The sequence below is a fragment of the Aspergillus udagawae genome (genome assembly GCF_001078395.1).
Source record: "Aspergillus udagawae IFM 46973 DNA, scaffold_3, whole genome shotgun sequence".
Classification (NCBI taxonomy): Eukaryota; Fungi; Ascomycota; class Eurotiomycetes; order Eurotiales; family Aspergillaceae; genus Aspergillus; species Aspergillus udagawae.
This window is the reverse complement of record NW_025091266.1, coordinates 85,571-109,053: the sequence shown is the minus strand read 5'-3', so window position 1 is coordinate 109,053 and position 23,483 is coordinate 85,571. Positions and strand designations below refer to the sequence as shown.

At 51.4% G+C, this 23,483-nt stretch overlaps 11 protein-coding genes across 11 annotated transcripts; 6 read left to right on the top strand and 5 right to left on the bottom strand.

Annotated features, from left to right (window-relative positions):
* Positions 1–810: 810 nt before the first annotated feature.
* Positions 811–2,141, bottom strand: Aud_003893 (FAD-dependent oxidoreductase; the record flags this gene model as incomplete). Its single annotated transcript, XM_043288840.1, has 2 exons — positions 811–2,107; positions 2,137–2,141. The coding sequence occupies 2 exons, from the start codon at positions 2,139–2,141 to the stop codon at positions 811–813; spliced, it is 1,302 nt and encodes a 433-aa protein (XP_043144775.1).
* A 627-nt stretch (positions 2,142–2,768) lies between these two features.
* Aud_003892 (uncharacterized protein) lies at positions 2,769–3,453 on the bottom strand (the record flags this gene model as incomplete). The annotated part of the gene is made up of 3 exons (XM_043288839.1): positions 2,769–2,954; positions 3,012–3,253; positions 3,450–3,453. 3 exons carry the CDS (start codon positions 3,451–3,453, stop codon positions 2,769–2,771), a joined length of 432 nt encoding a protein of 143 aa, XP_043144774.1.
* Positions 3,454–7,555: 4,102 nt separating this feature from the next.
* Positions 7,556–9,102, bottom strand: Aud_003891 (uncharacterized protein; the record flags this gene model as incomplete). The annotated part of the gene is made up of 6 exons (XM_043288838.1): positions 7,556–7,750; positions 7,809–7,933; positions 7,991–8,445; positions 8,512–8,635; positions 8,707–8,830; positions 8,884–9,102. The coding sequence occupies 6 exons, from the start codon at positions 9,100–9,102 to the stop codon at positions 7,556–7,558; spliced, it is 1,242 nt and encodes a 413-aa protein (XP_043144773.1).
* Positions 9,103–9,626: 524 nt separating this feature from the next.
* Aud_003890 (cytochrome P450) lies at positions 9,627–11,341 on the bottom strand (the record flags this gene model as incomplete). The annotated part of the gene is made up of 4 exons (XM_043288837.1): positions 9,627–10,054; positions 10,119–11,022; positions 11,086–11,268; positions 11,315–11,341. The coding sequence occupies 4 exons, from the start codon at positions 11,339–11,341 to the stop codon at positions 9,627–9,629; spliced, it is 1,542 nt and encodes a 513-aa protein (XP_043144772.1).
* Positions 11,342–11,666: 325 nt separating this feature from the next.
* Positions 11,667–13,529, top strand: Aud_003889 (cytochrome P450; the record flags this gene model as incomplete). Its single annotated transcript, XM_043288836.1, has 7 exons — positions 11,667–11,882; positions 11,934–12,068; positions 12,119–12,206; positions 12,263–12,331; positions 12,385–12,987; positions 13,040–13,277; positions 13,328–13,529. The coding sequence occupies 7 exons, from the start codon at positions 11,667–11,669 to the stop codon at positions 13,527–13,529; spliced, it is 1,551 nt and encodes a 516-aa protein (XP_043144771.1).
* Positions 13,530–13,879: 350 nt separating this feature from the next.
* On the bottom strand, positions 13,880–14,936 carry Aud_003888 (NAD(P)/FAD-dependent oxidoreductase; the record flags this gene model as incomplete). The annotated part of the gene is made up of 3 exons (XM_043288835.1): positions 13,880–14,119; positions 14,171–14,477; positions 14,542–14,936. 3 exons carry the CDS (start codon positions 14,934–14,936, stop codon positions 13,880–13,882), a joined length of 942 nt encoding a protein of 313 aa, XP_043144770.1.
* A 339-nt stretch (positions 14,937–15,275) lies between these two features.
* Aud_003887 (cytochrome P450) lies at positions 15,276–16,994 on the top strand (the record flags this gene model as incomplete). Its single annotated transcript, XM_043288834.1, has 4 exons — positions 15,276–15,422; positions 15,468–15,655; positions 15,715–16,761; positions 16,823–16,994. 4 exons carry the CDS (start codon positions 15,276–15,278, stop codon positions 16,992–16,994), a joined length of 1,554 nt encoding a protein of 517 aa, XP_043144769.1.
* Positions 16,995–17,153: 159 nt separating this feature from the next.
* On the top strand, positions 17,154–18,612 carry Aud_003886 (uncharacterized protein; the record flags this gene model as incomplete). The annotated part of the gene is made up of 4 exons (XM_043288833.1): positions 17,154–17,357; positions 17,414–17,618; positions 17,686–18,098; positions 18,154–18,612. 4 exons carry the CDS (start codon positions 17,154–17,156, stop codon positions 18,610–18,612), a joined length of 1,281 nt encoding a protein of 426 aa, XP_043144768.1.
* A 229-nt stretch (positions 18,613–18,841) lies between these two features.
* Positions 18,842–20,155, top strand: Aud_003885 (uncharacterized protein; the record flags this gene model as incomplete). Its single annotated transcript, XM_043288832.1, has 2 exons — positions 18,842–19,064; positions 19,122–20,155. The coding sequence occupies 2 exons, from the start codon at positions 18,842–18,844 to the stop codon at positions 20,153–20,155; spliced, it is 1,257 nt and encodes a 418-aa protein (XP_043144767.1).
* Positions 20,156–20,626: 471 nt separating this feature from the next.
* Aud_003884 (uncharacterized protein) lies at positions 20,627–22,297 on the top strand (the record flags this gene model as incomplete). The annotated part of the gene is made up of 1 exon (XM_043288831.1): positions 20,627–22,297. The coding sequence occupies one exon, from the start codon at positions 20,627–20,629 to the stop codon at positions 22,295–22,297; it is 1,671 nt and encodes a 556-aa protein (XP_043144766.1).
* Positions 22,298–22,653: 356 nt separating this feature from the next.
* Aud_003883 (glutathione S-transferase family protein) lies at positions 22,654–23,407 on the top strand (the record flags this gene model as incomplete). Its single annotated transcript, XM_043288830.1, has 2 exons — positions 22,654–22,973; positions 23,026–23,407. The coding sequence occupies 2 exons, from the start codon at positions 22,654–22,656 to the stop codon at positions 23,405–23,407; spliced, it is 702 nt and encodes a 233-aa protein (XP_043144765.1).
* Positions 23,408–23,483: the final 76 nt, after the last annotated feature.

Below are 23,483 nucleotides of genomic sequence, written 5' to 3'. Positions count from 1 at the left end.
GTACATTACCTTACCAACACAACACTAAGGTACTAGGAACAAGATCATTAATGATTGATCTGTCATTCTCAAGGTACTGAAAAGATTCATATGAGGCCATTGTAAACTAGTTTAAGATAATGAGAAAGAACTAGTTTTGGGGGAAGTATGGTGGGTAACTTTCAGAATATTTACAGAAAGTAAAAAATTATCTCATCTGACCGGTGAGATGAGCTGTTTTAAAATGGTTAGCATGTGATTCGGAAAATCGGCGCCGGTGGTCCGAGGCCCTGGGGGGGTGGTGGGCTGACCTGTAGTCACTCCTCGGACCTGTTCAGACCGCAGGTCAATCCACATTTCTATTAGCTTAGTCAGCCCACTGCCCTGGTGCGGCTCTTTTAGGCAGGGAATTCAACCATCTACCACCTTATGGCAGCACGTAGATACCACGGACTTAGAACTTAGAGAGTAAGCTACATAACACATGTTATCACTCCGAAATTTGACACATACTGCAGGAACTTTGACAGCGGACAAAATGCGGGGTTACGCTTCTCATTGCATTCCAATTGGCGAAAGAGAACAGAGTTCAATGGTTAGTTTATCAAGTTCCCCGAACATTTGCTTTTACTACGGGTCTCGGAGAATCGGTTTTCTGTGCTCCACCGGATTGCCGCACTTGGGGTCCATTCGGCGGACTTGGGGGGTCCATGATCACTAGTAGAGTGTGCGAACATATCAGGAGCTAGAGCTTATATCCAGGCAAAGATGTGGGCCAGGGGACTTCAAGGAACTCTGTGATTATATTACAAGTGAGATATATGGAGCAGATCAAACTTCCTCCTCCTCAACATCGTAGGCCAATGGCTTCTGTCCTAGGCCTAACCTGTCCAACTTGCACAGATTATAGACCGCCAATATTCCCGATACAGCGCACTCTTGTAGCCATAGGCGCCACGGATCGGTCTTCTTACGGACATTTCCATTGCGCTCCGCAGTTCGAGTCATCTCATCCGTCCGAGGCCTCCTCTTCTGATCATACAATGCGAAAACATCATCCAGCGAGCGCCCAGGGACTTCGAGCAACCTCGACAGCAGGAAAACGTCTTCTAACGCCATCGAAACACCTTGGCTGGCGTGAGGCTGCATCGCGTGAGCGGCGTCACCTAGAATAAGGCATCGTCCCCTAGACCACTTCCCACCTAACCTCATCCTGAAGACCGGATAGAACTTCACCACCTCCGTCTGGCGGATAACCTCCTTCAACAAACGTCCCCATTCGCCTTTCGAATCTTTCAGCAGTTCGAGCAGGGTAGATTTGAGGTTCTCTACCTCCTGTTTACCCCGTTCTTCCCATCCATCTCGGCTGTCACCACCCGGAGGCATCTCAAGTTGCCGCGAGAAGAACCAATAGATCATTTCACCAGCTGGGGTGCACGGTGATAATGCCAGCAACCCATCAGTTGTCAGAGTTGCGTTGAGCCCGTCAAGGGCTGACGCAGCTGGTGGCAGCGTTGAGGTCGGCAGCAAAGAAAAGATATTTGAAATCCCCGAGTACTCGGGCGACATATCGGGATCAACATACAATTTGCGAACTGCAGAATGTATACCGTCACAGCCAAGGAGGACGTCGCCCGTGTCACTTGTACCATCCTCGAACGTCACGGTGACTCCTTCACTGTTTTCAGCTATCCCCACTAACCGCTTGTGATGGTGGATCGGGATATCTGCTTCCTTGGCCGCATCGTAAAAGACCTCCATCAGACTAGTCCTCCGTATCCTCAAATACCCAAATCCAGTCTTCTCCTTGCTCCAGGAGGTGAGATCCGCTGTGCCGAGGGCATTGCCCTTGACAGCGTGCAGAACCAGGTTCGAGGTCTCAGAGCCTCTGGCTCTAAGAGCTTCATACAATCCGAGTCTATGTAATAACCTTAATCCATTAGACGGAATTCCAATTGCGCCGCCAAGTGTCGTTGGTTCTGGGCGAATTTCATATACAACCACGGAAATGTGGTTATACTGTTGGAGACGGAGTGCTGCGGCCAGACCGGCCGGCCCGGCTCCTATGATGATGGCCTGGAATGTATTCACATTAGAATCTGACCGATAGTCTGCCGGCAGTGAACGTCTGGGAAATTCTATACCTTCTGAGGCGACTCCATCCTGGGTCTCGATTTCGCCGTGATGGTGCAAAAGACCGTTGGAAAAGCAAATACAGAAATCACTCGTACGTCTGAATGTGCTGCATGATCATAACAATGTGGGTGAATCTAACTTAAATATGAAGTAGCTTTCTTGGCACTGAAATTTTCGCACTCCGTAGAGTCTATACACTTGCCTCACTCTTGCATCAATAGAGAATAGAGTTTGAGCTTGGGGTTTCGGAACTTCGGTATTTCGGTATTTCGGTATTCCGGCATTTCGAAACCTTCATCATGTCTGAGTACTTGGTGCAGCAACTATGCCTACTACTAGTAACAATCTGCTCCGATCATTTCCAGGGTACACCGGAATGAGAAGTGAAATCAGGGCAGTGGAGTCGTCGGTCTCCGGTGCTGCGCTTGCGTAGTTGGAGTGCCAGCTACTCTACCGGAGTTTCCTTTCCGAGCCTGCTTATTCTCGATGAGGTATCCGAAGGACATTGTTCAAGACTACCCAGTCAATTGTAAGAATGGATGAAATATTGTTCCAAGCCTTAGGGATGACATCTGAACAGAAGTGGTAGACCTACAGCTAAATGATGCCCAGTAGGCGTGCGTTGACCCTCTTTGATCGCTCGTATCTGTCCGTTAAGCGGGATCGTGCTGCGAGTAGTACTGCATACTGTCTGCGAAACCACCAGCAAACAAATCCATGAAGTCGACGCCACCTGATAACCTATCCAACGAAGACAGATCCAAATTGTCCACAGGGTCAGAGAGATTCTCTAATCCCGGGTTAGCTGCAAAGGTATCATCTGATTGACCAGGCTCTCCCTTATCAAATCGGAGAATTAGAACAAGGTACACTCGAAGTATATGTGGTAAACTTACCAAGCCTAACAAAGGGTCTCGAAGTTGCGGCGAAATCGTCATTGGCTGCCGAAGAATATCATCAAGAGATTCGCTACCTGTCGTCCCATCAGCGCTGCCGTACTCTGTGTCCCGGATAAAGTCCCGCGCAATGGACGCCATGCCGGAGAGAAGTGAGGTCGGGAGGGTGCCACCAGAGGCGTATTCCAAATGGCAAAAGTAGCCCGCGGCAATGCTTAGTAGGGGAAGATTGCGCTTCGTGTCTGGATGGGTTGGGTTGTGTACAATGAAGTCGAAGAGTATGAACGAAGCAGACATAGGCACGGAGAGCATGACCCTTTGCCAAAATCAGAGCATATTCGCACGGCCGGACAAATGGAGCCCTACCAGATCGGAGTATAGCTTTCTAGGTCGATATATCTTGTCAGCTCAATGATCCTACTGCAGGCTGCCAGTAACGCATTCTTGCTCTCCGTTACTTGTTGATAGAAATTGGCGGGCGGCAGATACAGGCGGAGCCTGGATAACGCGATCACGGCACTGTAGTAATGGTAACTGAGTCTTAGAGCCATCGAGATGTATGTATCGTCAGACATCCTCGACGGTGGGAAAAAGTTGCCAGGGCGAAACTCCTCTGGAACAGACTCTCTCCAGCCTTCCAGTTCGAGTAAATACGCGTCAATGGCAGCGTGCAGTGCGCTAGCAGGCACTAAAGTCGTACTTATTGAAAATAGGGAGACGCATGCATTAGACAGGAGTCGACTAAAGCGACACATCGCCAGAAACCAATCGAAGGTTCCGAATATTGCCTCTGGAGCATATGGGACAGGCGTCCCAATATCGGCATCAACCAAGACCTTGTTCCGTAAGCAAAACCCTATTGGGAGAAGGACAGAAACGTACAGAAGGCCTGCCACACGCAAAAGAGAGCGTCTTTTCCAGTATATATGTCACCCAGAAGGTTCTTTGGTATGCAGCAACATTTTCAGTGTCGCAGAATGCTCTGCTCAGGCTGGATGACTGTGCCATCCTAGCAGCTTCGGTAGTCAACATATGACTGATCTGGACACCGCACGAGGAATGTGCAAATATAGCCTGGCACCAGTTAGGACAACGGATTAGATCAAGAAATTTTCAGTCTTTACCATCGCAGTTACTGCCTTTGTTCGAGTTAGCCTTGCATCGAGACAACTGTAGCAAAGATTAGCGCACCTGAATGTTCAATAAGGCCTCTCGCGGAACCAGTATCTCTGGGAATAACCCCAACGCAACCTGATAAAGCTCCCACGACGTGCCTGAGCCTGGTTCAAAGGAGCCACCTCGATGATACTGGCAGCCGAGCGCAAGCACAGTGTGATACAGAGCCGAGAAAGGGACATTTGTCCGAAGTATTTCGCCTAGCTGCGTATTATACGCGTTATACTCAAACTCTCGCCGGTCAATGAAGGGATAAATTGGGTGTATGTGCTGAAAGTACGCTGGGAGTCTTTAGTATCTAATTCAGTCACACTGCTTCTGGGCTCTTCTGACCAGCAACATATAACTTTTTAGCTTCCACTGATAGCTGTACAGGAGCAGCAGGAGTGAAATATTTCAAGGGGGCTGATGAAGGAGGGGATGTACGATTCATCCGCATATTGATAGTATTTGCAAGCTTGTCAATAAGATCGACAAATTTTCTGTGGCCTAAGCGCTCGGAGATGGAGGCTATCCTCCTGTCTGAGAAGAATGCAATTCCAGAGCTCCCTACTAAGAAATTAACCGTTAGGTCCCGTCTGTGTCGCCAAAGATTTCATGAGACGGAACTCACCATATTGATTATGAGCCTATTCCGTTGAGAAAATATCAGTTTCTTGTACAATGCGGGTTCAAGGAACGATCAAACCTTCACGAATGAGTTTTCGCCCCGGCATCGGGCAGCTGTCCTTCGGTCTTCAAGCAGATAATCTACATATAGTTTGGCCGGTCGAAGATCCAGTTGCTGTTGCTGGGCATGTGATCGTATGGAGTGTGCAGTGGACGTACTCGCCTCTCGGTCAGTGGGGCAATAAGGTGAGTGATCATCATTCACGGCTGCAGATACTGGGCGGCGGACGGCAACCTGGGTCGGGTCTATGGTATAGTTAGAGATTTAGGGTTAGGAGACGAAAGGATTCTCCCAACCTTACCGTATCGATGGGAAGGTGAGCCAAGTTGTCCTTCAAGCTGGACCACCTGTCTAGCTCGGCGTTTCTTGAAACTGAAATGGCAAGTAAGACCGCGTTTCTGTAGCCGAGTAAGCGTCTCATTTGAGCAGCACAATGCCGCCCAGAACTCACATGGCAATAATTGCAAGCCAACCCATCGGAATCTGGCGTCTCTGAAAGCGGTGAACGACCCAGGTTCATTGTATAGGGAGAGTACGATACTTACTCACACATCGCACCTTGCGGGACTTGCATTCGTCACAGGTCTTCGAAACATTTGGTCGAGACCCACTGACTTTGTTTGTTGCCTCATCCATTGGGGGAGCGAGATATGAGATGTCTGCGTAGGTTGGGCGTAGATCTTAGGGAGTACGCCGTATGGAGTATGGAGTATGATGGGAGTGATGTTGAGATGCAACAACCTTGGTGCACGTGACTCATCACTAGCCGGAAGAGGCATAGCATGATTACGATCTCATACTGTATACTAACAGCCTCGGCTTGGCCTATGGAGGATGAACACGCCCCAACCTACACATGTCGGTCCATCAGGAAAGCTCAATCAGACTTCAATAATGGAAAGCTTAACCCATCTGTTCGGGGACTACTAGTAATACATTATCCCATCCCTGTCCTGCCGCTATCCTTTTTGGATTAAATTTCGGTAGTCCTCCACCAGCGGCGGAACGGGGCAAACAATATAGTTTGGCCGTCCATTTCTGACATGGATCGCATTAACTCTACCATGATTGTGGTGCATCTCACCATACCATTCCCGCATCTGAGCAGGGTTATACCCAGGAATATTCGGCTGATACTTTAAAGGACAAATATCCACGCGAAGCCTCCACCCTTTGCGAATTCTTGCTGCGGCTGGAAGAACTTCGATGTCGAGCTGGACCACCTCGTTCGGCTGCGGTGGTGCAATGTCCTCGCGAGAGTGAGTATGCCAGGGCCGCTCGGGCGTACTTTTCAAAGGACCAATTTGCCGATGACTTGCTCGAAGAAAACCTTTGGCGAGGGGCTCAGGTTCTCCCTTGTGACTATAGGGCACCGCGCTTCTATCTTCGTTCACTGCCTATAGAATGACCACGAAGTCTGCATCTGGCATATTTGCGGATATACTGAAGACTGCATTGAAATGGCCGGCGAATTCGACGTCGTTTTCGAATGGGGCGGAGTGAAAGCTTTCCCCGGACTTGCAACTTGGTGGGACACGGGCCGTATAAGCAAATTGGACTTCTGGGCTGTTTTCCGCTTCAGTTGACACGGTGCCGTCGGATCGAAGGTGCCATTTGGCGTAACGAGTGCCAGGAACAGGCCAATCGCTCTCTTTTCGCCAGTACCACTGTCCGTGACCGAGTCGCATTTGAATGCCATGAATCCTTCATTTCATTAAAAACAATCACCCACTATTAAGTTCAGATTTCTCCTCGGTCCCACTGATTTATTTGACTCAGACTGCGTCTTGGTGTATTTCCGCACCACCATCAGCAAATCATCCAAGGAAACTTTATCAGCCTTACCAAAGACGGTGTTCCCTCCGCATGGTTTCACCCCCATAAGCCTGTGCTGTTGTAGTAGCAGACAGTCCTTTATCACTTGGACCATATACACGCACCGCAAAACCCCTTTCGTCTCCCTGTTTATCAACGACAGGCCAAGGACTAAATCCGTAACAAAATTTAAAAACGTCTTCTGCAAATGCGGTTGCTACAGCTTGCTGCTGTTGGCATAAATACTTTCTGTAGTTCTGAAAGAGGTATGCAATATCAAGTAAGTGTGAAGCTTGACCTTTCCAAGGTCATTCCCAAGGGTTACCTTCATTGAAGTAATAGACATATACATCTCCATTCCGGCCCTGGGCGAAGCTTATAACAGGCGCAAAGGATACGACCTCGTTGATGAACTTAAGCATTGCAGAAAATGCTTCATGCTCTCCGAATTATTGAAAATCAGTAATGCGCAACGGAACATAATAGTTGTAGAAAGCTAGGACACGCCTCGCGTATCTCGGGCAAATCTCCCGTACGTCCTTGGCCACTTGTCGATGGCCTGAGCCGCATATAAATAGACATACTCCGTCTCTTGCACTTTGCTATTGCATTCGTAAGAACAGTAGTGCTGTTGTTCCAAGTCAGCCACAGCTTCAAAAGAAAATCACTGAATTAGAGGTAGTCATAAACTGCGGTATGTGCAATGGAGGTACCTCTTCAGCCATCATCATTTTCGACTGGAGAGGAAGCCCAGCCTTGGGCCGGAATCAGATACTGCAATAGTAATCTGCTCCAGGGGCTTCTTTTCTTGCCCTTAGTATTTCTACTCATGGTCAGGCGGACAGGAAACTAAGACAGAGTGCTCTTTTAAATGGTTATGTTATCAGACCAAAGTCTCAACTTTCCGACACTCAAGCAGTGCCTCTGGCTCGGGTCCGCGATAAATTTGGACGATCTCCAGTCCGACACTCGACAACAACTCCTTCCATTCGTTCTCGCTGCGTTCCTTGCCTCCAAAGGTTAACATGGAATGATCACTCATGGCCTCGGATAGGGTGAGATTTGTCGAAGGCAACACCTGTCAGAACCCTCAATCAGTACTTGGTTCTTCAAGGCATATTCCCAGGCTGACTGACTGCATCCATGATTAGAATTTTGGACCGCTTTGCATCCATCGCGGACACCAAGTGCCTCAGAATGATCCGAGACTTATCATCGCTCCAGTCATGCAGAATCCTCTTCAGGTGGTAGGCAGCCGCTCCTTTAGAAATGGGAGACTGGTGTCAGCATCCAGAAGCCAAACGACAGGGAGACGTACCTTTAACCGGCTGCTCTATGAAGATATCATGAACCATCAACTCCACTCCAGCCGGCGAATCCGACATGGATTGAAATGTAGACGCCAGATCCTGCACTATCATCCGCCCTTTCAGTTGGGGGTAACGAGAGCGGATCTCCTGGAGAAGCTCGCCTCGGCTTCCGCCGACATCCACGATTGCAACGCTCGACGGGTCATCGTCCACCAGTCTCAACTGGGCTTGGTAATCATACACCGAGCAGGAGAGATTAGTCTTTTTTGGATGCGCCTGCATCGAGGCAATGAAGAGCTTTTGGATACTGGGATGGTCCCGCAGGTAATCAAAGAACCCATACCCGGGCTTCTGGAAGTATGCCGCCAAGGGCGTATTAAAGTCGTCATGAGAACGGGGTTCTCGATGTCCGTATTGACGGAAGAACGAGGGGTTGAACAGTACAACCGGCAGAAACTCAATACTGCTTAATTGTTAGCACAGCTATCCCGGAAGCAAACAGCCGGTGGCGGTCAAGGAAGCCGCATACGCAAAGCTGGTGGCCTCCTCATAGGCTGACACTGCAAAGATACTCCCCTGCCTGCTGACTGCGTATGCGCCGTCTTCCATTTGCCATAACAGATGATCGGCAACTAAGGGGCGGAGGACCCGCACTACAGAAGTTTGTGGTCAATATGAGGCAATTACTTGTCTCAAGCCGTGTAGTTTTCTGGTCAAAACCAACCTATGAGAGACTCCTCGGCCCCTGAAGCTGCTGCCAACTCCTTCGCCGTGGCACTAGATTGGTTTTGCAGATAGCGAAACACTCCAATGTCCTGTGCCACCTTGATGGGAGACAATATGGAACACTGGAGTAAACGTTAGCTAGCCTTACATATCTATCTCCCTGTGCGCCACTCACCCTGCGAATGAGCTCCCAAAATGCTTCCTGCGGCTCCTGTGTGGCAAGCATGAGCCGGTGCGCTTCCAGCCGCAGTTCCTTCAGTATCTCCTTCCTCTGAAAGTCATGACTGCCTGTTGCATGGTTATTCACGGCTAGTAGGTCTTGTTTAATTTGGCATATTCTATCAACAAGGCCGACAATCTCCTCATCCAAGGAGACTCCATTTGGTTGCTGCATCGTGTGTCGAGCTGAAGGTCGTTGGGATTAGGATGTACCCGAGCCACCATCAGCGGAAAAATCGTAGATGTAGTGGGTTTCATCCAGGTGGCTCTGCCAACTGGGTGCCAAGGGCACATCTTCAGCTCGAAGTGAAACTATTTCCTCGGGGACCGATTCGGCCTCAGTCCGGGGTCGCCGTTGGAGGCCTCCAGAATTATCAGTCAGAGACTGCTAAGCCTAAAATGTAAGCTGTAGAAGATATTCTGGCTTGTGGACAGACGTACGGAAAGTAAGACGACAATGGATGACCAACAATTGTCTGCCAAGCCTTATATAACTGTAAACATTCTCCAGTCTCACTGTCTCACATCTTTATCCTCCACTGCCATACAATATACCCCTTCATTCCCCTAACGATGTCATCTCACCTCTCCTCAGGAGACGCAAAACGCATCGCTCATTAGATTTCTATACAGACAATGTTGGCTTTCTTTATGAAAAGAAAGCGCGTACAATATTCATCGTGCAACTATACTCCCCCATCATGGATCCTTCTGCGCCAACCTTGACGTGAATGTAATCTGTGCTTTTGGATCCGGCATGATCTGAAAGTCATAGGAGCTACTAGGCGGCCGGTTCCTATGGCTCCCTAGCCGAAGCTGGAATCGCGTGAGGAGATGAATCACAATCAGTTTAATCTCCGTCGCTGCAAACAGCCGTCCAGGACATGCATGGATCCCATACCCCCATGTCAATGACTCCGAGCTGGGCGTAAGAAGCTGGTATTTTGATTCACCAGTCCCAGCATTTCTCAGTCGAGCATGACGGAAACCATCGAAATCGTCTGGGTTGTGTGATGGCACGGTAGACATATCGAAGCGATTGTTGGCGAATGCGATCAAGGTTCCTTTGGGCAGGAGAGGACCACACGAAGGCCGCAAAGGAGCTGTTGTCTCACGCATAAGGGTGACTAGAAAGGAAGATTGCCATGAACGTGGGATCGGAGCTGGCAAAGAGAAGGAAGAAGCACTGACCTACTCCGCCAGGGGGATTGACATAGAGCGATTCCTTGATGAAACTGTCGAGCTTGCTCATCCTGGCGATATCCGCCAATGTAGTATCCCGTCTCTCGTCTGCTTTGCCCAATACGGACTCGATTTCTTCCAGCAGTGGCGTCTGATACTCAGGCCGCGCGGCCAGATCGATGAGAACCTGGGTCACCGCATTTGTAGCAATATGTATCCCAGCAAACAAGGCTAGGATGTGGTCTTTACAGAGGACTTGCACCGGGACCTCGGATGGGGAATCATAGTGTTGGAGGAGCCACGACGCCAGGCGGCCGCGTTCATTGTCCAGGCTCTCCTTAGGGTTGAAAGACCTCTGTTGTTCAACCAGCAGTCCCTCTAACATTCGACAAATGCGGAGCTGGTGCTCCTTTACTTTTCGGACTCTAGGGAGGAACGGTCCCAGCCATTTACGAATTGAAGCCGGGTAGGCCCGAAGCTGATGTCCAGCTTCCATACTCTCAACCGCATAGTTGATGGAGGAGCTCACCCACTCTTCGCTGCGACTAAGAGGGAGTCCCACGACGGTGCGTCCGGTCAGCAGCGCGATATACCTCAGCATCGTGTTGTAGACCGGAAGTGTCACGCTGGGCGACCGGGGGGAAACGTCAATGACCGTGGGTGTGGCGTGGGCGATTTCCTCTATCAGTTCAGGAATTAAAGCACCAACATTGCGAGTTAGGTTCTGCTTTACTGAAGCTACCAGCTCGTCCGACTTAGCGCCCATGAGAGTATATTCCCCGAAAAACCGGCGATGATTGTTGGCTTCTATGGAGACTCGGGTCTCGGGCAGTGACTTGACCTCGTCGATGACATGATGAGGGAGAATCACAGTGGGATCCAGAAGTGACAAGACAAACGGACGATCGGGGAACTATCCGATTGTTAGTGGGACTAGTCGCTGGACTACACGGATAATCAGTTCGATCTTTCCTACTTTCCTGGTCCCCTCCTCCATGGCGGCTCGAAGGTCGGTACCATCTCTCTCGCCTAAGACAGGCAGGCGATAAAAGTCCCTGTAGGCGATTCTATGCCGGATGAGCCGTAGCAGTCGGTAGATAGCATAAAACGAAATAGTAAACCTGATAAAAGTGAGGCATCCCGAAATTGTACCCGACACCTAAGGTTTTGGTTAGAAGTGGCTGATATGTTTCATACTCACTTACCGCAAGGTGGAGGAGTAGCTTGTCCATGGCGATGGAAATGTGGACTATGAACACTTGATCATTTCTCCAACTATAAATCCAAGTTCAGCAATTCGCGGTATTGTTTCGGTATGATATGGGATCAATCAAACCACTGCTTATTGACTATCACCGGATCCCAGTCCATTTCGGCGTGTCGGAGTCGAGATCGGTCGCCGATCAACATCTTAGTCTGTTGGTTTTGACTAGGTGGAACATCAGACATTCAGACGAATGTCAAGGATAAATATATGCAGGGCATGACATATTTCACATTCTCTTTTTCTCTGAATACAGATGTAAGGATAGCACACGTCGTCACCGGCAGAACACCATGGCAGTCTTTACCTCAACCGTCCTAGAGAGAGTACCTGCGTATCTCCCCATAGCCGCGAGTTTCCTGTCATTCCTCTTCCTGTTCCTTCTCTTTTCTCCTGAGCGGATATATAAAGCACATCGGCTGGGAAAGTCTCGCATGTTATCACTGCTGTCAGGGCAGAAGTCGATACGATGGCACATTGATGAACTTGTCGAGCAGGGCTACCTGCAGGTAGATATTCTCTCCTCTTTGGCCTCCTCAGTATAATACTGACACTAGCAGGTCAATAAAGCCCTAGAAAAGCCTTTTGTCATCAACTGGTGGGGGCTAGACTGCCTTTTCATGCCGGCCAAGTATCTGGACGACCTTCGCAAGGCGGATTTCGATAGCCTGAGTTTCTTCCAGAGCCTGAGCGATGTAATTGAGGCCTTCCACTCGAAATGACTCAACACTAAAAGATTTTCTAGGCTTTCCATCTTCAAGCGTCGGTTGGAGACCTGTACAGCACCAACGTAATGATTGATGCGGTCAAAAGACGGCTGAATCCCCAATTACGTTTGTGGCCACCCCTTCCCCCTCGGTCAAACAGGCATCGTCTGATTGATGAATAGCAAAGGCGATGTCGTATCTGGTTGATGAATGTGACCACACATTCTCTGCAGAGCTGGGTGACGCAAAGGGTCCGTGACTTGTGGCTCCTGGCTGATTCTCTTCGTCCTAACACAATGGCTAGATTGGAAATCGTTCAATGCGCTTCAGATTTGTTCAACATTGATGCACCGCGTGACCAGTCGGATCCTGATCGGGGAGGAAATCTGTCGCGATCCCGAGTATATCAAGCTATCCATGAAGTTCTCAGAATCCGTGTTCATGAACGGCGTCATGCTCTCGACTCTCTCGCTGGGACCATTCCGCAAGATGGTCTCTTGGATCGGCTCGTTCGCTCACCGCAGGACATTGAACCAGTTAATTCGTCTCTTGATCCCCGTGATCGAAAAGCGCCTGGAGGAGATGAAGCGTGACCCCACCGGCCCCAAGCCATTCGACATGGTCCAATTCACGATTGAGTTGACAGGACCCTCGGACAAGGAAAAGACACCGGAGCGAATGGCCCATCAGGTCCTTCAGAATCTCTGGGCCGGCAGCGGCGCACCCGGTGGGCTGCTGACACAAATGGTCTATCAGGTCCTCACGTACCCGGAATATCTCGAGCCGATGAGGGAGGAAATCCGCAGCGCCATTGCCGAGCATGGCTGGACCGACAAGATGCTGAACAACATCCCCCTTGTCGACAGCTTCCTGCGAGAGACAAACCGCCTCTATCCGAACGGAGCTGGTATGTACACTTATCAAGGTGTTCTCAGGACGAACTAAACTAGGAAATCTAGTAACGGCCGCACGAACCGTCATGGGCAAGCCCTTCCAGTTTCACGACGGAACCACATTGCCCGTGGGCGCGCGGATTGCCTTCCCCTCGCGAGCCATTATGTGCGACAGCGCCAACTTCGACAACCCATATCAGTTTGATGGGTTCAGATTTGCACGCCTGGCAAGTCAGAAGGAGTCGTCCTCTGATTCCCGCGAGCAGCTGTATAATTCGGCAACAGTAACCAAGACGAACCTTGCGTAAGCCCATTCTCTGCCTCTTCTCAAAAATTCTCTCTGACCCTTGGCAGATTTGGCTACGGAAAGCATGCCTGCGTGGGCCGCTTCTACGCTGTTCGCAAGGTGAAGCTGGTATTTTGCCGTCTCATGCTAGACTACCTGGTTGAATGGGAAGGCAATGTCACAGAGAGACCTCCCAGTCTGTGCATTGAGGGTCAGTTGGTGCCTAATCCCGAACAGAAGATTCGCATCAAACGGAGAGCAGAAGCTTGAGGTACAATTAGCGATATCACCTCTGGGAGTAGATTAGGTGGTTGTGATCGTATCTGAGCTGGAGAAATAGGCGTATTGGTTTCATGCAATCAGAAAAGTAAACATGAATTACGTCTGACTTATCCTGTGTCCTTTGACATGGACAACGCAGGTCAGGTTTATGGTGAGAACGTATCGTACTGGCAGATGGAGCAGGAATTACTTAGTCGTTAGTGTGAGACTGTATAGCTACAATGCTATTGCTAAGATGGCACTCGGTGTCCGATAATGCTCTCTCCTAGATTTCCATTTCCGATTTATTGACATTCACTCCTATTTTGGTCTAATTGAACAACCTATGCCCCACGAAGTCATACTTTTGCGACAGGCGCCTGCAGTTGAGCCACCAAACCTGACGCACACCACAAGCCGGTGGACGTGGCCTGCGCAACAGCCTTCCCTACTGATCCACAGTCCCCCACAGCAAAGACTCCTGGCACGCTGGTCGTCTCGTAGAAAGGAGGCTTGACCGAGATATCGCCGCCCTGCGTGAGCTGGAGAGAGAGCTGCTGAGCAAAGGGACCGTTCACCTCCGATATGGGCTTGTGGACCTTTAGATTGATGAGTGGTGTATCATAATAAGATAGGACGGGAGGACATACCAAGAAACCCTCATTGCGAGTACTTCCGTCATTCAGGTCTACTGTGACACCCCCATGCCCCGATTCCATGTTGATCTTGGCAATCGGTGTTGTGACGAGCTCAAACCCCTCGCGCTTCAAGGGCTCTTCAAGCGTCTGAGACAGTTCCACGGCGCCATCCGTATACACTGTGACCTTCTCCGACAGCCGTCGTGCCATCCGAGCAAGGTGCATGGCCGGTCCCATGTCAGCGCAGTCGCCAATGGCGAGCACGCCGACCGATTCCTGCCCACGTTCTTCCCAGCCATGGCAGAAAAGACAGTGAAATCTATTGCAAGGTCATTGCACATCCCTACAAAGGAACAACTGTCCGTCCAGGTAGCGAGACTTACATTCCCTGCCCCCAAGCCGCGGCGTACCCCTCAATATCAGGAGGGATATCCCGGACGCCGACGGCGAGGACCAATTTACGTCCCTCCCAGACCTGGCCCGCGGCATCGATCGCCTCAAAGGTGCCGTTACCGGTCTGACGGACCTCTTTAATGTCGGTGTTTTGGATCTGGATGGTGTTATAGCGGTTCAGCAATTCTCTCCTGGCCACGGCGCGGAAGTCAGCGGGAGACTGATGGTCCCACGTGGTCACATTGTGCATCCGGCTTGCGGCATCGTTACGATACTTGTTGGAGTCGAAGATCACGGCCGTGTGAAGTTGGCGGGCGAGACCCAGTGCGGTGGACAGGCCTGCCGGGCCACCGCCGACGATGAGGACGTCAAAGAGCTTTTCCATAATTGGCTGGCGCATTGGCAAAGAGGCTTGGTAATGTGTAGCTAACTGACTGTAAATTGTACAAGTTGTCCGAAGAGGGATTTGTCCTCCACAAAGCCCCGCAGTGCTCGGGGTGTTACAACGTACGTATCAATATATACCGGTAGACCTCAGAGTATAGAAGCCCTTTCGGAGGCCGAGGGGCTACTCGGCCTCTCTCCAACCTTCGTGGACATAGATTGGGTCCCATCGATGAGCCGGCAAAGGGATTGCTCTTCCAGAGCTCCCTGACGAGCAACCCGGACCTACTTTTTGTAGACGAGCTACCACCATCGTACTGGGATCATTCAGGAGAGTATCATGATTTCTGGGATTCTGGGCCATCCGTTGGGTCTGGCCGTTGTCGGACCCTTTCTAGGCTTCTTGTTGGGAATTGCTGTGCTGGAGGCGGCATACCCGGGGATCCTCCCACAGCCTTTACTCAATGTGCTTTCCGCACCCATCAATGTTAGTTCCTCCAGAGGGAAAGCCAACGGATATTAACATGTATAGGTGTATTTGTCGTGGTGCTATCCCATCAAAAGCGCAGACGGCACAAAGGACTTACCCTCTTGTGCATATCGCTGGCCTAATGGACAAGGAGACACGGCCAAATTCCTACAAGGGATTGAGAACAGTCCGCGCTGGGAGAAAGCTTTCGGAAGTATCTACCGGATTTGGAGTGGAACCAAGCCTGAGGTGTAAGTCTTTGTACAAGCGCAAGAAAGATGAAGTAAGAGAACTGAGGTCTAATGTAAAGTGTCCTCACACGCCCGGAGCACCTCCAACCGGTCTTTTTCGATTCTGACCAACATACCAAAGCGTTGAATAACAACTCCGGATATCTACTGGGAGAGCTACTAGGAAAATGCGTGGGTCTGATCAGCCCACCACAGTGGCAATCGGTTCGAGCAGTCACCCAACCTCCCTTCCTGTACCCGGCGTGTGTGGCTCAAACCGACCGGATTCAAGAGATCGTGCGCTCCTTCTTTCAGGAGCTGGAGCTTGACGACACTGGATCCCTAGCAAGAGGACTAATTCACCCCGCGCATGACCTGAAGATGCTACCTTTTTGGGTGGTCTGCGAGTTGTTCTACGGACGCTTGCCGTGGCACCTGGTCCAGGAGCTGAAGCGGCTCGCTCCACTGCGGGAGAATCTCATGAAGCATGCAATCCGTGGTGGACTTGCGCGTTTCAGCTGGTCACGGTATCTGCCTACGCAGGCAAATCGGGAGTTGAAGAATTTCCAGAGCCGTTGGCGACAATTCAACCGGGACGTAGTGGCACAGGCACGAAGGGCCGAGAAACCTGCTCCAATCGCAAAGATGTACGATGCCGTTGATCGAAGGGAGATTAGTGAAGATCAGCTCCTGCAAACACTGGATGAGGCCCTATTTGCCAACCTGGATGTCACTACCGGCGGCCTCTCATGGAACCTTGTGTTTTTGGCCGCGCACCCGGACTGCCAGAGGAAGCTTCGAGAGGAAATCACCGAAGCGACAGGATCGGGGAGCTTAAACAAGTATCTCCAAAGCCAGTCAACCTACCTACAAGCATGTATTCTCGAATCCAGCCGTATGAAGCCACTCGCGGCATTCTCGGTTCCCCAGTCTGCACCGTCGGAGCGGGTAGTCGGAGGATTCCGCATCCCGGCCAGGACGAATTTTGTTGTTGATGCTTATGCTCTCAATATTCGCAGTCCCTACTGGGCTCCAGACAACGAGACCTACCGCCCGGAACGGTTTCTTGACCGTAAGAATGTGGAGTTGAGGTATTCATTTTGGAGATTCGGCTTTGGGCCTCGACAGTGAGTTTTCCATCTACGTGACCTCTTTTTGGCGTTGCTGATTTGTCCGTCCATCTTCTAGGTGTATGGGCAAGTATGCGGCGGATGCCGTGATTCGGACTACGTTGGTATACCTTCTCCTGCACTATAACCTGTCGTTAATGGAAGAGGGCGATTGGACTCGAGATAAAGAGTCATGGATTACCCATCCAGACTTCCACCTTTGCTGTGTAAAACGGGGCCAGAAAGACTGATCCTCTCGGCATGCGATGCCTGGGTATCGACACCGGGGTCACCGAGCATAGCGGGGTCCGAGACGCTATATATAGTATATCTGAATTTGACGTGCTCTATTTCTGTCCAGCGTACGTACTTGATTAAAATTTGAATGACGACGTCTGAGTATCCACACAATGATCCCACCGCAGAACAATGGAATCTCGGTTCGCTCTCATGCGGTGGTCGAGGCTATCATGCCCAAGATCAAGGACGCCGTAGCTGAGAGAACCCGCGCAGATAATCCCAATATTGACCTATCGACTGCTGAAAACTGGCTTATCCGCGACGAATTGATCGATATCTGCAAGAGTAGTATCCAGGCGGACCTCACCACCAACGTGAGAAGTGTCCCAAAACCAGTTTAGCGGCCAAGGCTGATATCATCCTGCTGCAGCATCTGTCCTATCCCAAAGGCTTCTCGGGAGATCCCAGCATGGTCGATGGCCTCGCAAGCTTCCTGAACGAGCATTTCGACCCCCATGAGCCAGTACAAAGCGCACATATTGCTACGGCTCCGGGTGCAGCCAGTTGTTTAGATGCATTACTTTACACGATCTGCGACCCGGGAGACACAGTCCTTGTTCCAGCACCGTATTGGAGTAAGTTACTACACAGTGGACCGTTGTCGATGTGTCTCTCGAGTCATACTTATTTCCTATATTGCAGACGGATTCGACTTTCAATTCCGCGTTCGAGCATCTGTCACACCACTACCAGTGAACTGCAGCAGCTTTGCGAGGACCTTCTCTTTGGATTTATTGGTCGCGTTAGATGAGGCTATCGAAAATGCCACTTCACCAGTAAAAGCCCTCGTCCTGACAAACCCTCACAATCCATTCGCACAATGCTATCCTCGCGCGGTTATCGAGGCCTGCCTGCAGTTCTGCGAGAGACATGATCTCCACCTGATATCGGACGAAGTATACGCTCTGAGCATATTCGACTCTGCTGACTCAAAGGGCCTCCCTCCCTTCGTCTCGGCGTTATCCCTGGAGCCAGCGTCATTAAACTGCGCTCCGCATCGTGTACACGTCATCTGGAGTATAAGCAAGGATTTTGGGTCTAGTGGAATTCGACTGGTACGTTCTTTGCCCCAGCATGCCTGACACAGCTGACTCTAATTGAATGCCACAGGGATGCACTGTGTCCCAACATAACCCCAAGGTAATTGTTGGAGTGTCCCTAGCGTCCAACACACAAACTTCCTCACTTGCAGCCATTTTTACCCAGAATCTGCTGTGCTCTCCTCTTACTCCCCGGTTGATGCGACTCAACAGGGAGAGGCTGTCACTCGCTTACTCCACACTCACTGGATGGATGAAGGACAACGGATTCGCATACATCCCAGCCAATGCAGGAATCTTTGTTTTTGCCCGATTGGGCAAGGCAGTTACGAGCTGGGACGAGGAGAAGGAGCTGGTTCTACGGTGCAAAGTGGCAGGTGTGCTGGTAAGCGCAGGACAGGCCTATCATGGCATTGAGTCGGAGAAGGGATGGATGCGAATTACATTTGCAGTCAAACCAGAAGTGCTGCTTGAGGGTCTGAGTCGGCTGGCCCTAGCCCTGGGCGTGCGGCCTCCATCAGCCCAGTAGAGGGATCGCGTTGTATCAAGCCCGGTCTAAGAATTTGGTCTCTCTTTACAAGCATTTTCATTGTGGGCATAATCGGGGATCGAGAATGTCCATCAAGGAAGGGATCGGAGCCCGACGGCTGCTTAACCCTCGTACCAGCTGTAGAGGTGTATTTAAAGCAGTAGATGTACTAAGATGACCCTGCTATCTTTGCAAGTCCCACACCTGTATTACTCAGCCGACGTACGTTATGGAATATGTCCTGGAAAGCCTGAATGGCCATCTGGACTCTGTCCACGATCTCCTCCGGGGTAAGCTCCGGGACGAGCTGCATTCACGTCTCCATAGCCGGCAACGTGGAGTGCTCCCGGACAAGGAGTTGAGCATTCTATCGGCCAGGACTATTGATCTTTTACATTCAATTGAGCAGATGCTCGAGCCTGGTCCACTTGTCCTCGCTGACCATTTCCTTGGTAAGCTGAGAGCCAAAATCCTGACGGAACGACCGACTGACTGGAATTCAACATGAGGCTACATGAGCACAAAATGCCTCTGCGCAGCCGTAGAACTCAAAATCGCTGATATCCTCCGCGACAAGGGCCCATTGACAATAGACAAGCTAGCCGAGGAGAGCGGTGCGCGTGCAGACCGACTGGAACAGGTGATGAATGTTTTGCAGAACAACGGCATCTTCGAGCGTGACCCGGCTATGGTGACATACGCAAATAACCACACATCCACACTCCTGCTGCGCGATCACTGGATGCAATGGCATAACTGGGTGGACCTTTACGGCAACCAGTTCTACGACATGGCCCGAGGAATTCCGCAATCCGTACGCAAGGACGCCACACGCTCGCCAGCGCAGATCAACTACGATACCGACAAGGATATGTTCACCTACTTCAACGAGCAAGGTTGGGTGCCTCAGCTGCATCGTACCCTGGGCGCGGGCGCCACTGCTCAAGCGCCTGGTATCCTGGCCGACTATCCATGGGAAGAGGTGGCCAAGGAAACCGTCATCGATATCGGCGGGGGCGGCGGCGCTCTGATCGCGCTGCTCCTACGAGCGCATCCGACAATGAAGGGCGGCATCTACGACCTGCCGCATGTTATCGAACACTCGACCCCGTTCTTCCATACTCCAGATGGACAGTTTGCCGATCTTGGTGACCGAGTGCCCCAGGGAAATCTGATCGGAGGGGACTTCTTCAAGAACATCCCTCCGTCTCGAGTCTACACGATAAAGTGGACCCTCCATGACTGGAGAGACCCCGAGGCCCTGGCGATCTTGCGCAATATTCGGAAAGCCATTGTTCCTGGGGAGATAAGTCGGCTCATTGTTATGGACTGCATTAGGGCAGATGGGCGCTCTTCGCGTCTCTCGCGGTATGCCGACTTGAACATGATGATCGCTGCGAATGGGCTGGAACGGGCAGAAGCTTCATGGAATGATTTGGCGAAGCAGAGTGGCTGGAGGATTGAGGCCATCTATCCCTTGCGGAATGCGTGGCCCTGCGCTATTGACATGCGGCCCGACAATTTTCAGCTGAATGGTGAATGAGTCTCAAAAGCTCAGTGTTAGCTGATTTAATTTCTACCTACCGATTATGTGCATTTTGGATAGTAGAATATGTTGAGACTCTGCATTCGAGAATGGCTTCTATGAGGGGGACTACGGAGACGAGAGAACATGACAGGGAGCCAACTCCTAAACACTAAATAGCCAAACCGAATGAATATAGCTCTCGAAATAAGATAGCCAATAACAGATGAGTAGACAGAAGCAACACGTCATGTTCTTGCTGCATATGATCAGGCTGGGACAAGTTTGTGCAGATCATCAGACAGGGATCGGTGACCGATCCCTGTCCACTTCGGAACTTTCCGGACGCTTTTCAAGCGCACTTTTTCTTTTCCTCCCTTGACTTATGAGACTATTCAGACCGGTTTCGTTCTGTCGAAAGTGAAGCTCTACTCTCTTGCACGTTGGTCGTTACTCTTCCTAACGTGTCGACAAACGTGAGGTAGCATCATGGCGGACCACGCATCTAGTGACGACGCATCTCGTGATCAGAAGCAGGAGCTTCCATCGCCTATGGGAAGCGACTCAACTGATACTGCTCCGGAGCCCATGGGATGGCCATACTGGGTGCTTTTCCTGACTCTCTGCCTCAGCGGCTTCGCTGTGACCATGGAAGGCAGTATCGTGGTCACGGCGTTGCCCAACATTTCCCGCTCGCTCGATACGACGCAATACGTCTGGGTCACAAACAGCTACACATTGGCGTCGACCATCTTCCAACCACTCGTGGGCTGGCTGGCCGAGATATTTGGCCGCAAACCCATCATGCTGGGCAGCCTCGTCTTCTTCGCTGTCGGGAGCGCCGTCGCCGGGGCCGCGCACTCACTGGCGACAATTCTGGTCGGACGATTGATACAAGGAATCGGAGGCGGTGCTATTCCCCTGGTGGCCGAGCTGGTCATCAGCGATATCGTGCCGTTGCCACAGCGCCCGAAGATGCTGGGCATGGTGATGGCCACGTCGTGTCTGGGCCTATTGCTCGGCCCCGTCTTTGGCGGAGTGATCGTCAACCATAGTACCTGGCGCTGGATCTTCTGGATGAATCTTCCCATTGCCGGAGCCTCCATTGTCTTCTTGTTTCCCATGCTTGGACGACGGACTGCAGAGCAGCGAGATGCAGCGACCTCCCTGCGAGCCACAGCGCGCCGATTCGACTGGCTGGGTAATTTCCTGCTCCCCGCTGCCAGTATCGCCATCCTGCTGCCCCTGACGATGGGGGGAAAGATGTACCCCTGGGACTCGGCTCGAATCATCGCACCACTGGTGATTGGATTCTGCGGGTTTGTGGGATTCGCGGTGTATGAGCATTACTTCTGTGCACACCCACTCATTCCCCTCCGACTGCTGCGCAAGCTCTCGGCGGTCTCCCTGCAAGCACAGAATTTTATCCAGAGCATGCTCATCATGTGGATCAACTATTTCCTCACCATTTACTTCCAGGCTGTCCTGGAGCTATCTCCGCAGCGGGCAGGATTCGATCTCATGCCCACGATTGTCGGCATGGTAGTCTTCTCCATCGTCGGCGGTATAGTGGCGTCCATGCTCCCCGGTCCGCTGGCGATCCTCATCAACGTGCTCGCCTTTTCCCTCATGGCTGTTGGTCTCGGTGTATTCACCACGCTCTCAGCCTCCTCGTCGACCGCCGTCCACGCCGTGCTCCAGATTGTCGTCGCCGCAGGGAACGGACTACTGCTCGCCACGCTGTTGCCTGCCATACAGGCGCAGTTTGACCCGGCGGATCTAACAGCGGTGACTGCGCTCTTTAATTTCATTCGCAGCTTTGCGCTCGTCTGGGGAATGACCATCCCGTCTATTATTTTCGACCAGACAGTTGACAACCATCTGGATGACGTGCCGGTGTCAGAGCGCGGGATACTGCAGGGCGGAGGAGCGTATGTCAGGGCTAGCAAGTCCTTTGTGCAATCCTTCCAAGGCGTGACCAAGAACCAAGTAATCGCTCTGTATGAAACTGGGCTCCGCGCGACGTGGTGGGGGGCAATGGCGTTTGCACTTCTAGGGCTAGCGCTGGTGGCTCTGCAGCGGCCTCCAAAAAGCAGTCAGGACACACTGAAGACGAGTACAGAAAGGGACACCGAGAAGGCTGTCGATACCGAATCGTGATGTATACTCGAGTGTTAGTCCTGTAGCCACCATTCTACTCCGCTCCAATTCACAAAAGTAAGCCATTCTATTGTCTGGAGCCGAGCAATCATCGGTCACCGAGGCGACGGGGCCTCCCTCGTACTTAACTTAGACCAAGCAACGTAATAGGAGACGTCAGTCATCTCTCGTCCAACTAAACAGAAGTTGTTCCATTCGTGTCATAAAGAGCAGACATGGCAATCGACAGTGTGACCGATCAATTTCAACAGAACTGTGGCAAAGTCATCATTGGTGATGCCCCAGCTGATGACCGTGTCGTCCTCTACATCATCAAAGGCAGGACAAACGATCAGACATGAAAGAAAAAGGCTGACATGCTGATTCCAGCGGACGAGACTTCCTACATTAACTACATAAAGCCCCTGATCCTAGCAAAAGAGCTCCAGATCCCGCACGTTCTCTCGCTCATCGACACCACTTCCCAATGGGCCTACAAAATCCACCCGGAGAGGATGGTCCCCGCGCTCAAGGACCAGGACCCCGAAACTGGCGAACAGATCAATGTCTTCGAGGGAACCGCCTGTCTTCAGTACTTGGCCGATCGATATGACGCCGAGGGGGAATGGAAAGGGCGCACCGCCGCGGAGAGAGCCGCCGTCTTCACCTGGGTGGCATACCAGACAGCGGGAATCGGGTGAGTTCGTATGGCAACAACAGGCATTGACGAGTAGCTGAAAACTGCACAGTCCCACTGCCAAATACTGGCTCTACTTCCTGCGTGGTTACCCGACTCGCAAGAGCCCGGTCCAGCTGCCCAAGACCATTGCGAAACTGCACGAAAACACTCTGAAGCAATGGGACATTTTGAATAAGCGCCTTGCAAAGGACGGACAGAACTACATTGCCCTCCCGGATCGGCCGACCCTAGCGGATCTGTCCTACTTTCCCTTCGCCATGCCGTGGATGTTTACGTTCCTGGGAGTGGATATCAAGGACTGGCCGCATATCCAGTCGTGGGCGGAGCGGATGCTGGCCCGCCCGGCTATCCAGGAGATCATGGCCAGAGCAAAGACCTTTGGACATGAAATGACGCAGGAGCAGGCGGCAATGCTGAAGTCTGCCGAATAGATGAGCTAGGAGCAGAATGATTGAAATCATGCCACTCAGTGGAATCGGGAGCCGGACAGTGAACGGGGACCGATCA